Raw genomic sequence first — 13,394 nt, 5'->3', positions numbered from 1 at the left:
AGAAAATTAACAAAAAAAAATCTACCAAAAAAAGTAAAATTTAGAAATTTCACCTCCATTTTCCTTTAATTCTTGTGGAACACCTCAAGGGTTAACAGTTTGAAACATCAGTTTTAAATAATTTGAGGGGTGTAGTTTCTAAAATGGGGTCATTTATGGGTAGTTTCCATTACATAAGCCCCACAAAATCATTTTATAACTGAATTGGTGCTTAAAATAAAATTGTTTTGGAAATTTAGTTGAAAATTTGAAAAATGGCTTCTAAACTTCTAACGTCCTAAAAATGTTTAATTACATTTACAAAATGATGCCAACATAAAGCAGACATATGGGGAATGATGACTGATAGTAATTCCTCATAAAATAGAGACCAGTAAAGCCGAGCTGCAGCCTCCATTATTATCCCCTGGTTTATACTGCACTTCCATCACTTTGCTCACGTCTGGTCCTTCAGGATGTTTGCTTCCATTACTCAGGGTTGAGGAACGCTCTGTATAAACAAGCGACCAGCGGCACACAGGAAGGAAGCATTGAGTGTCCCTGGCAATGGATGTACTACTTCCCCTAACATCACACAGCCAAGCAGTAGTAAGCAGGTAGACGAGGGATGGGCACCGCTCGATACAGAACTCTGAGCTTCACCAGAAAAACTACTGAAAATCGGAAAGAGCAAAACTATTTTATTTAATTGAGGTAATCATGCAGTGAGCAGTGCGGCCACAGGGGGGCGGCATTACAGCATCGGCCCACTGCAGAGCAAGCCACGGTCCTGGGAGAAGCAGTGATCAGAGACATCGCGGAGGATGCCTGCTGCCTTCACTGGAGCCAAGCCATCAGCACATGGGGCTGAGGACGCTGGTGGTTGATGACTGGTGCCGGCCATGGAGCATTTCTGGATGTCGACCATCAAATGACTGAACTGGAATGAAAACTGAACCGTAAAATCGGGGACCTCATCTAGTATCCAGCGATTAATATCTAGATCATACACCGCGCTAAGTTCACAAGCACAATACTGCAAGTTTCTCCTAGAAGGAAGCGGCTTGCATTGTCCAGAGCAGATCCGGAGGGGGTTTGGTCCAGTATCTCCTTACCCATGCAATGCAGACACAGCCGATGTCTGCAAGGAGAATGTTTGAAGTTCTATACAGTGCCATCACAGGCCAGCCCGTCATCCCACCGAGGCAGGAGAGGACACCCAGGCCTGAGTAATTCACATTGAGGGCTATGAAATGACTAGTGTCTCATGTGCCACAGAGGAGCAACAGCTACAAACCAAAGAACGGGCAAGAAGGGTTCGGCGAGAAATGTGGAGGCCGCTGGTCCGGTAAAGGGGTCCAGTACAGTGACTGCAGGAGAAGCTGCTTACAGGCAACATTAGCAGGAACATTCACAGGGAACCACGGGGGAAGAGGAGGAGGAGGATCCGGGATATGGTCTGGATCCGTTGTGCTGCCACGCGCTGCTCACTCCTTCGCCTTGCCGATTATAGCCAGGATGTAGAGGAAGATATTAATGATATCTGTGTACAAGTTGAGGGCTGCAAACACATACTCCTCAGGGCTGAGAGACAACTGCTTGTTCCCCAGGATCATCTGCGTGTCCACTGCCAGGAACTAGACAGGAAACACAAGGGAGAAACCGTCAGAAAAACTAAGAAGGAGAAGAAGGCAGAAGGAAAAAGAGTCAGAAAAACTAAGAAGGAGAAGAAGGCAGAAGGAAAAAGAGTCAGAAAAACTAAGAAGGCAGAAGGAAAAAGAGTCAGAAAAACTAAGAAGGAGAAGAAGGCAGAAGGAAAAAAAGAGTCAGAAAAACTAAGAAGGCAGAAGGAAAAAGAGTCAGAAAAACTAAGAAGGAGAAGAAGGCAGAAGGAAAAAGAGTCAGAAAAACTAAGAAGGAGAAGGCAGAAGGAAAAAGAGTCAGAAAAACTAAGAAGGAGAAGAAGGCAGAAGGAAAAAGAGTCAGAAAAACTAAGAAGGAGAAGAAGGCAGAAGGAAAAAGAGTCAGAAAAACTAAGAAGGAGAAGAAGGCAGAAGGAAAAAGAGTCAGAAAAACTAAGAAGGAGAAGAAGGCAGAAGGAAAAAAAGAGTCAGAAAAACTAAGAAGGAGAAGAAGGCAGAAGGAAAGAGTCAGAAAAACTAAGAAGGAGAAGAAGGCAGATTATAACTAATCCCTGGAGGTCGCACATAACGAGGGGCTCCTCGCCCATCATCAGTGGGGGTCAGTGCCGACCCCTCCAGGGGTCATCCTCGCCCTGCGCATCCCCAGAGGTGTAGATAATACCAGGACTAACCCCCGTGAAGAGTAGAGCGTCCCCCAGAGGTGTAGATAATACCAGGACTTACACAAGTAAAGAGCAGTGCCCCCAGAGAGGCATAGACAATCTCCAGGATCTTGTTGCGGATGAAGATGCAGAGTATGGAGAAGATGATGAGGACCACGAGGCTGACCATCAGGACCCCCATGCAGGATGTGAAGTCGTATTTCGTCTGTAGACACGAAGGGTAAACTGTTATACAGACACTTCATGACATGTTGGGTATTGTAGTTCATAGTGGAGATGCTGCTCCTCCATGATGGAGCCAGGACAATGGGGTGGAGGCCATGGTCACTACGGTACATGGGGTACATGGACCTCAGGTCTACTCACCTGCATGGAGAACAGGACCACAGTGAAGCAGACCGCAACTGTAATCCCCATCGCCATGATGACGGCATCTGTGTCATAGAAGCTGGCGATCATCCCGACCATGTAGGAGAGGCTGAGCGTCAGGATGGACTGTGACGGGAGACAGGGCGTTAGACCGAGCCACCACAAGGTCCACCCACGACAGACAACCGAACACTTACCAGGGCCACAAGGTTCCATGGGTGGCGGCGGCGGAAATCTCCACAGCAGCTGAGAGTGATGAGGGAGACGAAGAAGATGGCGTAGGAAAGGTAGTAGGTCCAGGTGTTCCTCTTGACGTAAACCCGGACACCCTCCACAAAGGTGAAAACTGCGACAAAAGCAAAGGTGACGAGGAGCTGAGCCGTGAGAACGAGGAAGACCTGAAAAGACAAGCAAGTGTCACCTCCAGGTGCCCCGCCAACACTCCCTAGGGGGCCCCAATTCTAAGAGATAGCCCCCTCCCCCCAGGGGGCCCCAATTCTACAGGACGGTAGGTGATATTGAGTTTGGACTCCGTGTCAGCGCCGCCCAAAGTATTAGTATATGCAATGATTTGGACCCTCCCCATCTCGGGGGCCCCACAGTGCTATATGAACACTAACCTTACGGATGAATGCTCGCCGAATGTTCTTATCATCCCAGCGGCTGATGGGAAAGTCCTGGTTGTCACTGTATGATGGCAGTCCCTCCTCGTGATACGTGGTGCTATGTATGGGGGAACCAAAGTCTGGGGGAGCAAGATATCATTATAAGAGACCTGCTGAGAGGACAGCCTCCCTCCCCCGCAGCCCTGTCACTCACCGCTGTGCTCCGAGGGGTAACCACCTGGTCCATACGGAGGCTGCTGGTATGGCTGGCCAGGATATGGGGCTCCTGGATAGGGCCCCTGGTTGTAAGCAGGAGGATACGGAGGCTGCCCCATAGGTGGTTGAGTGGGGTACGGAATAGTATTCGGGTATGGCACCTCCATAGGATAGGGGGCAGTATTGGGGTACGGGGGCGGTCCATAGCCTGGGGCTGGAACTGGACCTGGTCCTACAGGATATGGGGGATTAGAGTAGGGGTCCTCACTAACCAGGAAGCTCTTCTCATGTGACATCCTGATATCCAATAGTAACAGCACCTGAAACACAGGGAATGATCGCCAGGACATTACATACATGAAAGTGCAATCAGTGCAACGCTTTAAGTGCACTTATCGAATTATACCAGAACTGAACCTGAAGGGACCAAAGGGAACTACAGACACATTCACTGTAAACAATGTTCCTGGTTCTCACGATCTTCACTCGCCCTAAAATACCCCCAAACCCCTGCACCAAGCAAAGAACTAGCGCTGTCGGGTTATTTGCACGCCTGCAGCGTGGGAAGGCGGGAGCGAGCGCGCTGGGTTTACACGCATGCCTGCAGCCAAGTCCACGTAGGCCAGCGCGGTGATATGACGTCACCGTGCCAGCCCGCGCGTCCTGGAGCGCGCTTCCAGGCAGGGGATGATTCGAATCTCCCGCCTATGAAGTGCCCACATACCTCCTGGTGCTGTAATTACAGCATCGGAGGTATATGTCCCCACTTGCCATACAGGGCAAAAATATACATGGCCATACAGGGAATATTTATTCCTATTGGCCATATAAAGGGGCCCATATATATACACATCAATGAAGGGGCAGAGATATATATATGCCCACCTGACTTCCCTCTACAATAACATTAAAAAATTGTGGATTTTTTACTTGTTTTACTGTCATTTTTCGTTCTCTTCGGGGTCTGGAGGCTGCGATGCTCCGGCCGCTGGGACCCTAGGACAGCGGACGTCCCCTTCTCTGTCTAATCCCTCAGGTGCCATAGTCACTACTGACGTCTCAGACCCCGGTGTCTGCGGTATTATAGCACCCGCCCCATACAGCAGATTGCTTATGGTAATTGGATTTTCCAGAACCCAGGACAGCACGTAGAGAGAGGATCCGCCCCGAGACAGGAAACCTGCTCAATAAAAAAGGCGGAGACTCTCCTCCACCTGTGTGTTCAGACAATTATAACCATATAACATTTCATAAATATACACTCCAGTAAGAACCTTTACCACAGTCTCTAGAATAAATTTTATTTTATTTTTTTATTATGCACACCCGTGCCAAAAAACGCACACGCCCAAAACAAGAAGGGAGGGAAAATAAGGGTGCTGTCCTGGGCTCTGGAAAATCCAATTACCGTAAGTAATTTTTCCCATACACCAAGGACAGCACGTAGAGAGCGAATTCACAGCGAAGACTTAGGGTGGGTTGACAAAAGAAAGCACTTTCTTCCCAAAGGAGAAGAGAGATCAAGCCTATAATGTCTAAAGGTGGAAGGAGAAGACCACGTTGACGATTCACAGATGCCCTCAATAGAGGCATTGCCCCTCTCCGCCCAGGAGGATGCTACTGCTCTGCTAGAATGTGCTTTAACTCCCTCTGGAGTCGGGAGACCGGAGGAAGTGTAGGCCAAAGAAATAGCGGACGTGATCCACCTTGCAATTGAAGATTTTGGAAGAGAATAAACAGGGAGGAGGACTTCCTCCATTCTTTAGTGTGTGCAAGATGATGAATCACGGCCCTTCTGACATCTAAACAATGGAGAGTCTCTTCTTCCCTATTCTTTGGATCCTGAAAAAAGGCCGGGAGAACGATGGTCTGAGATCTGTGAAATTTTGAAGCTACTTTTGGAAGGAAGGCAGTATCTGGTTTTATTAGAAGCCAGTCTTCCAAAATGTTGGTATACGGAGGATTAGCTGAAATGGCCTGGATCTCGTTAACTCTTCGAGCGGAAGTAATGGCTACTAACACACATAGCTTAAAGGTTAAGCACCTAACAGAGATTTCTTCTAAGGGCTCAAAGGGAGGTTTGGTCAAAGCACCTAATACTAGGTTCAAATCCCACGGAGGAACCCCAGGGATTCACAGAGGTGTAGACCTCCTAACTGCCTGAAAAAACCTAATAATCCATGGAGACCTCGCAATATCCTGACTGAAAAGGACAGCTAAGGTTCATGTCTCTGCCCTAGCCCATGTCAAGACCCTTCTGTAAAAGTTCCAAAACCAGATTTATAGGGATAACTTCTGGAACACCATCAAATTTAATCCCTGAAAACTGCAGGAACTTATGACAAACTCTACAGTAGATATTAATGGTAGTACGTTTTTAATTTTTTAGAAGAGTAGAGACTAGATTATTAGAAAGTCCCTTACTTGTTAATAACCTCCTCTCAAATTCCACGACGTCAGATAGAGGTTTTTCACCGACAAGTGGAATATTGGACCCTGACTGAGAAGGTCCTGGGTTTCAGGGAGACCCCAGGGGTCAGAGATGGACATCATCCTGAGCCACGTAAACCAGGTCCTCCTCGGCCAGAAGGGAGCGATTAGAATTACTTTTGCCCCCTCCTCCCCGATTTCCTTAGAACTCTCGGAATCAGCGGGATCGGAGGGAAGGCATAACAGAGAGGAAAGTCCCATTTCTGTAAAAGGGCGTCTATCCCATAAGGGGATCCCCTGGAATCTAGGGAAAAAAATTGTGGAACTTTCTTGTTGTTGACTGTAGCGAAAAGTTCTATTGCTGGACAACCCCATAGAACAGAAATCTGCTTCAAAACCCTTTGGCTTAAACTCCACTCTGCCTGGGACAGGGAATGGCAACTTAGAAAATCTGCCTCCACATTGTCTACCCTTCTGTTTTGGACGGCTGAAATTGATGGGTAGTTTTCTTCTGCGATAGTTAGTAACTTCTGGGCTTCAATCAGACTCCAGCTTCTTGTGCCCCCCTGTCTGTTAATATAGGGATACTGTTTTGTTGTCCGACATCACCCTTATATTCTACCCTTTTAGTCTCGGGAAAGCTGCAGATATGGCTTTCCGTACCGCAGTTAATTCCTTGAGGTTCGAAGAGCTCTCTCTTTTCCTTCCCAACTGCCCTGAAGGTAACATCCCTGAACGTGAGCCCCCCAACCCCATGGGCTTGCATCTGTTATTAGACAAACTAGATTTTCCAGCTTCCAAGAGAGACTTTGATATAGATTCTCTCTTTCTAAATACCAGGGCAGACTCTGAAGGGTCTGCTCCGAGATCTTTAATTTATCTTCCAAGGGAATTCTTCCCTTCTCCCAAAAGGAGAGAATCTCCCATTGGAGAGTCCTTGTATGAAATTGAGCCCATCCTACAGCCAGGATGCAGGCTGACAGGGACCCTAGGATCGACATTCCCCTCCTCAGAGAAATCACCTGATGGTGAAATAAGCCTGAAATCAAAGAAAGTACCCTCTGAATCTTTTCTTCTGTTAAAAAAAGACCTCTGGACCTCAGAGTCCAAAAGACGACCCAGAAATACCTGTGTTTGAGATGAGGAAGGTCGAGATTTTTTTTGTTCAATATCCATCCTAATTCTGCAAAAATATGAACAACCGCTGACACCGAGCCGATTTTTCTATGACCAAAAAATCGTCTAAATAAGGAGCAAAAAGAATGTGCTGTTCTCTTATGTGGGCGCTCACCTTGGCTACTATTTTTGTAAATACCCGAGGGGCCATTGACAGGCCGAAGGGCATGGCCTGGAACTGTAGGCTTAATAACTTTCCCTTTATCTGTACTGCCACTCTGAGAAACCTCTGATGTTCCTTGTAAACTGGTATGTGATAGTATGCGTCTTAAATCTAAAACTGCCATGCAGCAAGAAGGGAAAAGCAGGTTTACCACCGATTTTATTAATTCCATCTTGAACTTTTTTTAGATTTAGGTACAGATTAAAAAAATTTAGGTTTATAATGGTCCTGTAAGAGCCATTTGGCTTTTTCACCAGAAATAAATGGGAGTAGAAACCTTTTCCTTTCTCTTCTACCGGTACTGGAATTAGATTTAGAACACCTTTTTTTTTTTTTAACAATTTTAGGACTTCTTCTTCCATCCATGGCTGAAGCTCCTGCTTTTGATGGGGGTATCTTTGTCATTAGAAATTTGTCTGGAGGATGAGAATGAAAATCTAGTTTTAGACCCGATTTGATGATATCCAGGACCCAGGTCTTGTTGGAAATCTGGGCCCAGGCAGGGAGAACATTGGGGGTCTGACTTCTTTTTATCACCTCCAAATTGATTAAAGAAGAAACCTCTCCCTTTTCTTTGGTTTCTGAATCTATCTTCTCTTCCTCTTATCTTTATCTCTATTCCTTTTGAAGGGACGAAAGGAACGATTTGTTCTACCCGCAAAAGAGTAAGAAAATAAACCCAGAAATTTTTTCTTATCTGCTGCTTTTTCAAGTAATTCATCTAACGCCGATCAAAACAAAAATTCTCCCTCACACTGCTTCTGTTTAGAGCAGTCATCCTCAAACTGCGGCCCTCCAGCTGTTGTAAAACTACAACTCCCACAATGCCCTGCTGTAGGCTGATACCTGTAGGCTGTTTGGGCATGCTGGGAGTTGAAGTTTAGCAACAGCTGGAGGGCCACAGTTTGAGGATGCCTGGTTTAGAGGGAAGATCTCCCTTCCAGTTTTTAAACCACAGGGCCCTACGAGCTGAGTTAGATAATGCAGAGGATTTCGCGGCTAACCTGACAGAGTCTGCTAAAGCATCAGCCAGAAAATCCGCCGATTTATTTTATGGTCTGCAGAGAATGTCCTCCCTAGGAACCCTATTGTGAATCTGATTCTCAAGTTCAGAAAGCCAAACAATCATAGATCTTGCCGCACAAGTAGAAGCAATTCCTGGCCTACAGGAGGAAGTAGATGCTTCCCATGCACCTTTAAGAAATGCTTCTGCCTTTTTATCTAAGGGATCTTTTAAGACTCCTGTGTAACGCTACTTTCCTGGACACCTTAGAGATCGCGACATCTATTTTCGGAGCTTTATTCCATGTCGCGGAAGCATCCTCTTCAAAGGGATATTTTCTTTTAAGATTTTTTGAGATAAAAACTCTTCTATTTGGTCTTTTTCATTCTCCTTTTATCAAAGATGTAACATTCTCATGAATTGGGAAGGTTCTATGCTTTCTGGATGCCAACCCTCCGAACACAATGTCCTGCGTAGACCTAGGTTCTTTAGCTTCCTCAATCCCCATAGTAGATCTAATCGCTTTCACTAGTCTATCTACATCTTCAACAGGAAAACACGGTCTTCTTCCTCCTATTTCTTCATCAGAAGAGGAACCAGAGGAAATATCAGAGTATCTTACAGAGTCCTCCTCCCCGTCAGAAGCAGAAGAATCCTGAACTAATGGGGAACTGTGGCGACCCCGTCTATGGCCCTTAACCGGCGTAGGTTTTTTGTTGGCTGAAGTAGAACTAGCTTCCGATATCACTAAGGCCTCATGCACACGACCGTTGTTTTAGTCCGCATCTGAGCCACAGTTTTTGTGGCTCGGATGCGGACCCATTCACTTCAATGGGGCCGCAAAAGATGCGGACAGCACTCAGTGTGCTGTCCGCATCCGATGCTCCGTTCTGTGCTCCGCGATAAAAAATATATATAACCTGTCCTATTCTTGTCCGCGTTTTGCAGACAACAATAGGCAGTTATGTTAAATGGCTGTCCGTGCCGTTCTGCAAATTGCGGAACGTACACAGACGCCATCTGTGTTTTGCGGATCCGCGGTTTGCAGACTGCAAAACACACAGCGGTCATGTGCATGAGGCCTAAGGCTTGCAAACACTTGTCCACAGTCCTGTCAATACAAGACTGACACAGCCTCTTGTCCCAGTCACGTGGAGAAGCAGCCTTACATACGGCACATTCCACGCTCCACCTTTTAGACGCAGTTTTTTTTGGCTTAACCTATAATATTAAACAAAAGAAATACCATAAGAATTTGACCCCCATGAATCCATTAGACCAATTACTCAGGTACCGGGGTAGGAGTGGATCCATTATCCTCTGCCACTGTCCTCCTCCATGACACTGGACTTCTCTGGCAGTCTTCCTTAGTCAGCAAAGGAAGCCACAACCGCGGACTTTCATGCAGGGCTTCCTTAAATCTCCCGCGCGCACTTCCTGTAGCGTGCGACGTCATCACTGCGCTCCACCAGACGTCCCGCACCTTGCCAGCTTACTGCCGCCCTATGGCTCCAGAAGCTTCACTCCTCCCCTTCCAGGTCATACTGTCAAAGCGACACTTTTGCCTCCGACACCCCCAACGCCTGAAAAAAAAAACTCCCTCCGGAGGCTCGAGGCGTCTCTGCAGGACTGACCCCGGCGCATGTCTGACTGGGGACTGCAGGTAAGGGCTCTGGAAAAAAGTACGGGGGGAGCAAAGCTTGCTTGGACAATCCGGTGCAGGCTTCGCCTCAGACAGGAGACCACACTGAGGTGGAGGAGAGTCTGCGCCTTCTTATTGCGCAGGTTTCCTGTCTCAGGGGGCGGATCCTCTCTCTACGTGCGGTCCTGGGTGGATGGGAAAATAAACATATCCCCTATCGCCTCGTCCGAAAAGTCCAAACAAATAAAATATAAAAAAATATAATATATCTCCTATGCGGTGAACATCGTAAAATAAAAAAATTATAATAATAACCGTGTCACCTTGTCCCCCCAAAAATACCGTAGGATCAGACCATTCTATTATGGGCCGTTCCATAAAATGCAGAACGGTGTTTTTTTGCGTAAAATTGAATGGTATCGAGTATCGCAAGACTTTTTTATGGTATCGAAACAGAATCAAAATGTTGGTATCGAAACAACCCGAATATGTGGAGCGGCTCATTACTGTGACTGCGGCGCCGCTTCTCAAGTCTTTGTTTTTAAGTATAATTATATAGATTTCCACCCTCCTCACGCCGTGCGCCACGCTCCTCCCTCCTCACGCCGTGCGCCACGCTCCACCCTCCTCACGCCGTGCGCCACGCTCCACCCTCCTCACGCCGTGCGCCACGCTCTGTGCGCCATGCTCCACATGCCGTACGTTACATTACACTCCCCCCTCACCATTACACCGTATATTACACCCACTCTCACCATTACACCGTATATTACACTCCCCCCTCACCATTACACCGTATATTACACTCCCCCTCACCATTACACCGTATATTACACCCACTCTCACACCGTATATTACACTCCCCCTCACCATAACACCGTATATTACACTCCCCCTCACCATTACACCGTATATTACACTCCCCCTCACCATAACACCGTATATTACACTCCCCCTCACCATAACACCGTATATTACACTCCCCCTCACCATAACACCGTATATTACACTCCCCCTCACCATAACACCGTATATTACACTCCCCCTCACCATAACACCGTATATTACACTCCCCCTCACCATAACACCGTATATTACACTCCCCCTCACCATAACACCGTATATTACACTCCCCCTCACCATAACACCGTATATTACACTCCCCCTCACCATAACACCGTATATTACACTCCCCCTCACCATAACACCGTATATTACACTCCCCCTCACCATAACACCGTATATTACACTCCCCCTCACCATAACACCGTATATTACACTCCCCCTCACCATAACACCGTATATTACACTCCCCCTCACCATAACACCGTATATTACACTCCCCCTCACCATAACACCGTATATTACACTCCCCCTCACCATAACACCGTATATTACACTCCCCCTCACCATAACACCGTATATTACACTCCCCCTCACCATAACACCGTATATTACACTTCCCCTCACCATAACACCGTATATTACACTCCCCCTCACCATAACACCGTATATTACACTCCCCCTCACCATTACACCGTATATTACACTCCCCCTCACCATAACACCGTATATTACACTCCCCCTCACCATTACACCGTATATTACACTCCCCCTCACCATTACACCGTATATTACACTCCCCCTCACCATTACACCGTATATTACACTCCCCCTCACCATTACACCGTATATTACACTCCCCCTCACCATTACACCGTATATTACACCCCCCTCACCATTACACCGTATATTACACTCCCCCCTCACCACTACACCGTATATTACACTCCCCCCTCACCACTACACCGTATATTACACTCCCCCCTCACCACTACACCGTATATTACACTCCCCCCTCACCACTACACCGTATATTACACTCCCCCTCATCATTACATCGTATATTACACTCCCCCTCATCATTACATCGTATATTACACTCCACCCTCACACCGTATATTACACCCTCACCATTACACCGTATATTACACTCCCCCCTCACCACTACACCGTATATTACACTCCCCCCTCACCACTACACCGTATATTACACTCCCCCCTCACCACTACACCGTATATTACACTCCCCCCTCACCACTACACCGTATATTACACTCCCCCCTCACCACTACACCGTATATTACACTCCCCCTCATCATTACATCGTATATTACACTCCCCCTCATCATTACACCGTATATTACACTCCCCCTCATCATTACACCGTATATTACACTCCACCCTCACACCGTATATTACACTCCCCCTCACCATTACACCGTATATTACACTCCCCCCTCACCACTACACCGTATATTACACTCCCCCCTCACCACTACACCGTATATTACACTCCCCCCTCACCACTACACCGTATATTACACTCCCCCCTCACCACTACACCGTATATTACACTCCACCCTCACACCGTATATTACACTCCCCCTCACCATTACACCGTATATTACACTCCCCCCTCACCACTACACCGTATATTACACTCCCCCCTCACCACTACACCGTATATTACACTCCCCCTCATCATTACATCGTATATTACACTCCCCCTCATCATTACACCGTATATTACACTCCACCCTCACACCGTATATTACACCCTCACCATTACACCGTACATTACACTCCCCCCCCCCTCACACCGTATATTACACTCCCCCCCTCACCATTACACCGTACATTACACTCCCCCCCCCCCTCACACCGTATATTACACTCCCCCCCTCACCATTACACCGTACATTACACTCCCCCCCCCCTCACACCGTATATTACACTCCCCCCCTCACCATTACACCGTACATTACACTCCCCCCCTCACCATTACACCGTACATTACACTCCCCCCTCACCATCACACCGTATATTACACTCCCCCCTCACACCGTACATTACACTCGCCCCTCATCCATATGATGTATTCAGTAATCCTCCTGCGGTCCTATAATATCCGCTGTCCCGTCCGCAGACGCCCCCTCCCCCGCACTCACCGGCAGCACAGCGCAGGATCCCGGGCCTCAGGCCGGAGCGGAGGATGCACCGCAGACGTCTGTCATAGGACGTCACGCGCCTCTCTGCTCACGTGACCGCAATCCTGGAGTTTCCGGAGCATGCGCAGACTGCGGTTGAGGGGCGTGGGAAGCAGAGGTTTCGTATCCGCCGTCAGCTGACAGGGTGAAGTGACGTCAGTGTGACGTCATGGTGTGTTGTGGGGCCCCGTAGAGCCCCTAGTGCGGGCCCCTCCCCCGGTAGTTCTAATGCTGCTGACGGGACTAACTCTGTTCCCTTCTAGAGTCGGCTGAGGCCTGAGTACTGGCGGAGCGGCCCATAGCAACCAGTCAGAGTCCTGAATACTGCGGCCCATAGCAACCAGTCAGAGTCCTGAATACTGGCGGAGCGGCCCATAGCAACCAGTGAGAGTCCTGAATACTGCGGCCCATAGCAACCAGTCAGAGTCCTGAATACTGGCGGAGCGGCCCATAGCA

The 13,394-nt window shown here is 47.8% G+C and overlaps 1 protein-coding gene across 2 annotated transcripts; it reads right to left on the bottom strand.

The window, feature by feature from the left end:
• Nucleotides 1-663: 663 nt before the first annotated feature.
• GRINA (glutamate ionotropic receptor NMDA type subunit associated protein 1) lies at nt 664-13,042 on the bottom strand. Of its 2 annotated transcripts, XM_040432427.1 has the most exons (7): nt 12,900-13,042; nt 3,473-3,794; nt 3,274-3,398; nt 2,851-3,051; nt 2,651-2,779; nt 2,346-2,489; nt 1,467-1,616 (listed from the first exon to the last, which is right to left on the bottom strand). In XM_040432427.1, exons 2-7 carry the CDS (start codon nt 3,768-3,770, stop codon nt 1,467-1,469), a joined length of 1,047 nt encoding a protein of 348 aa, XP_040288361.1. In that variant the 5' UTR covers nt 3,771-3,794; nt 12,900-13,042. The 2 variants fall into 2 exon arrangements, with proteins under 2 accessions (XP_040288362.1, XP_040288361.1); XM_040432428.1 differs by lacking the exon at nt 12,900-13,042 and having other exon boundaries at nt 664-1,616; nt 3,473-3,770.
• Between the last annotated feature and the right edge of the window lie 352 nt (nt 13,043-13,394).

Source organism: Bufo bufo, chromosome 5, assembly GCF_905171765.1.
Source record: "Bufo bufo chromosome 5, aBufBuf1.1, whole genome shotgun sequence".
Lineage (NCBI taxonomy): Eukaryota > Metazoa > Chordata > Amphibia > Anura > Bufonidae > Bufo > Bufo bufo.
Note: the sequence above shows the minus strand (reverse complement) of the source record. Positions and strands in the feature narration are given on the sequence as shown.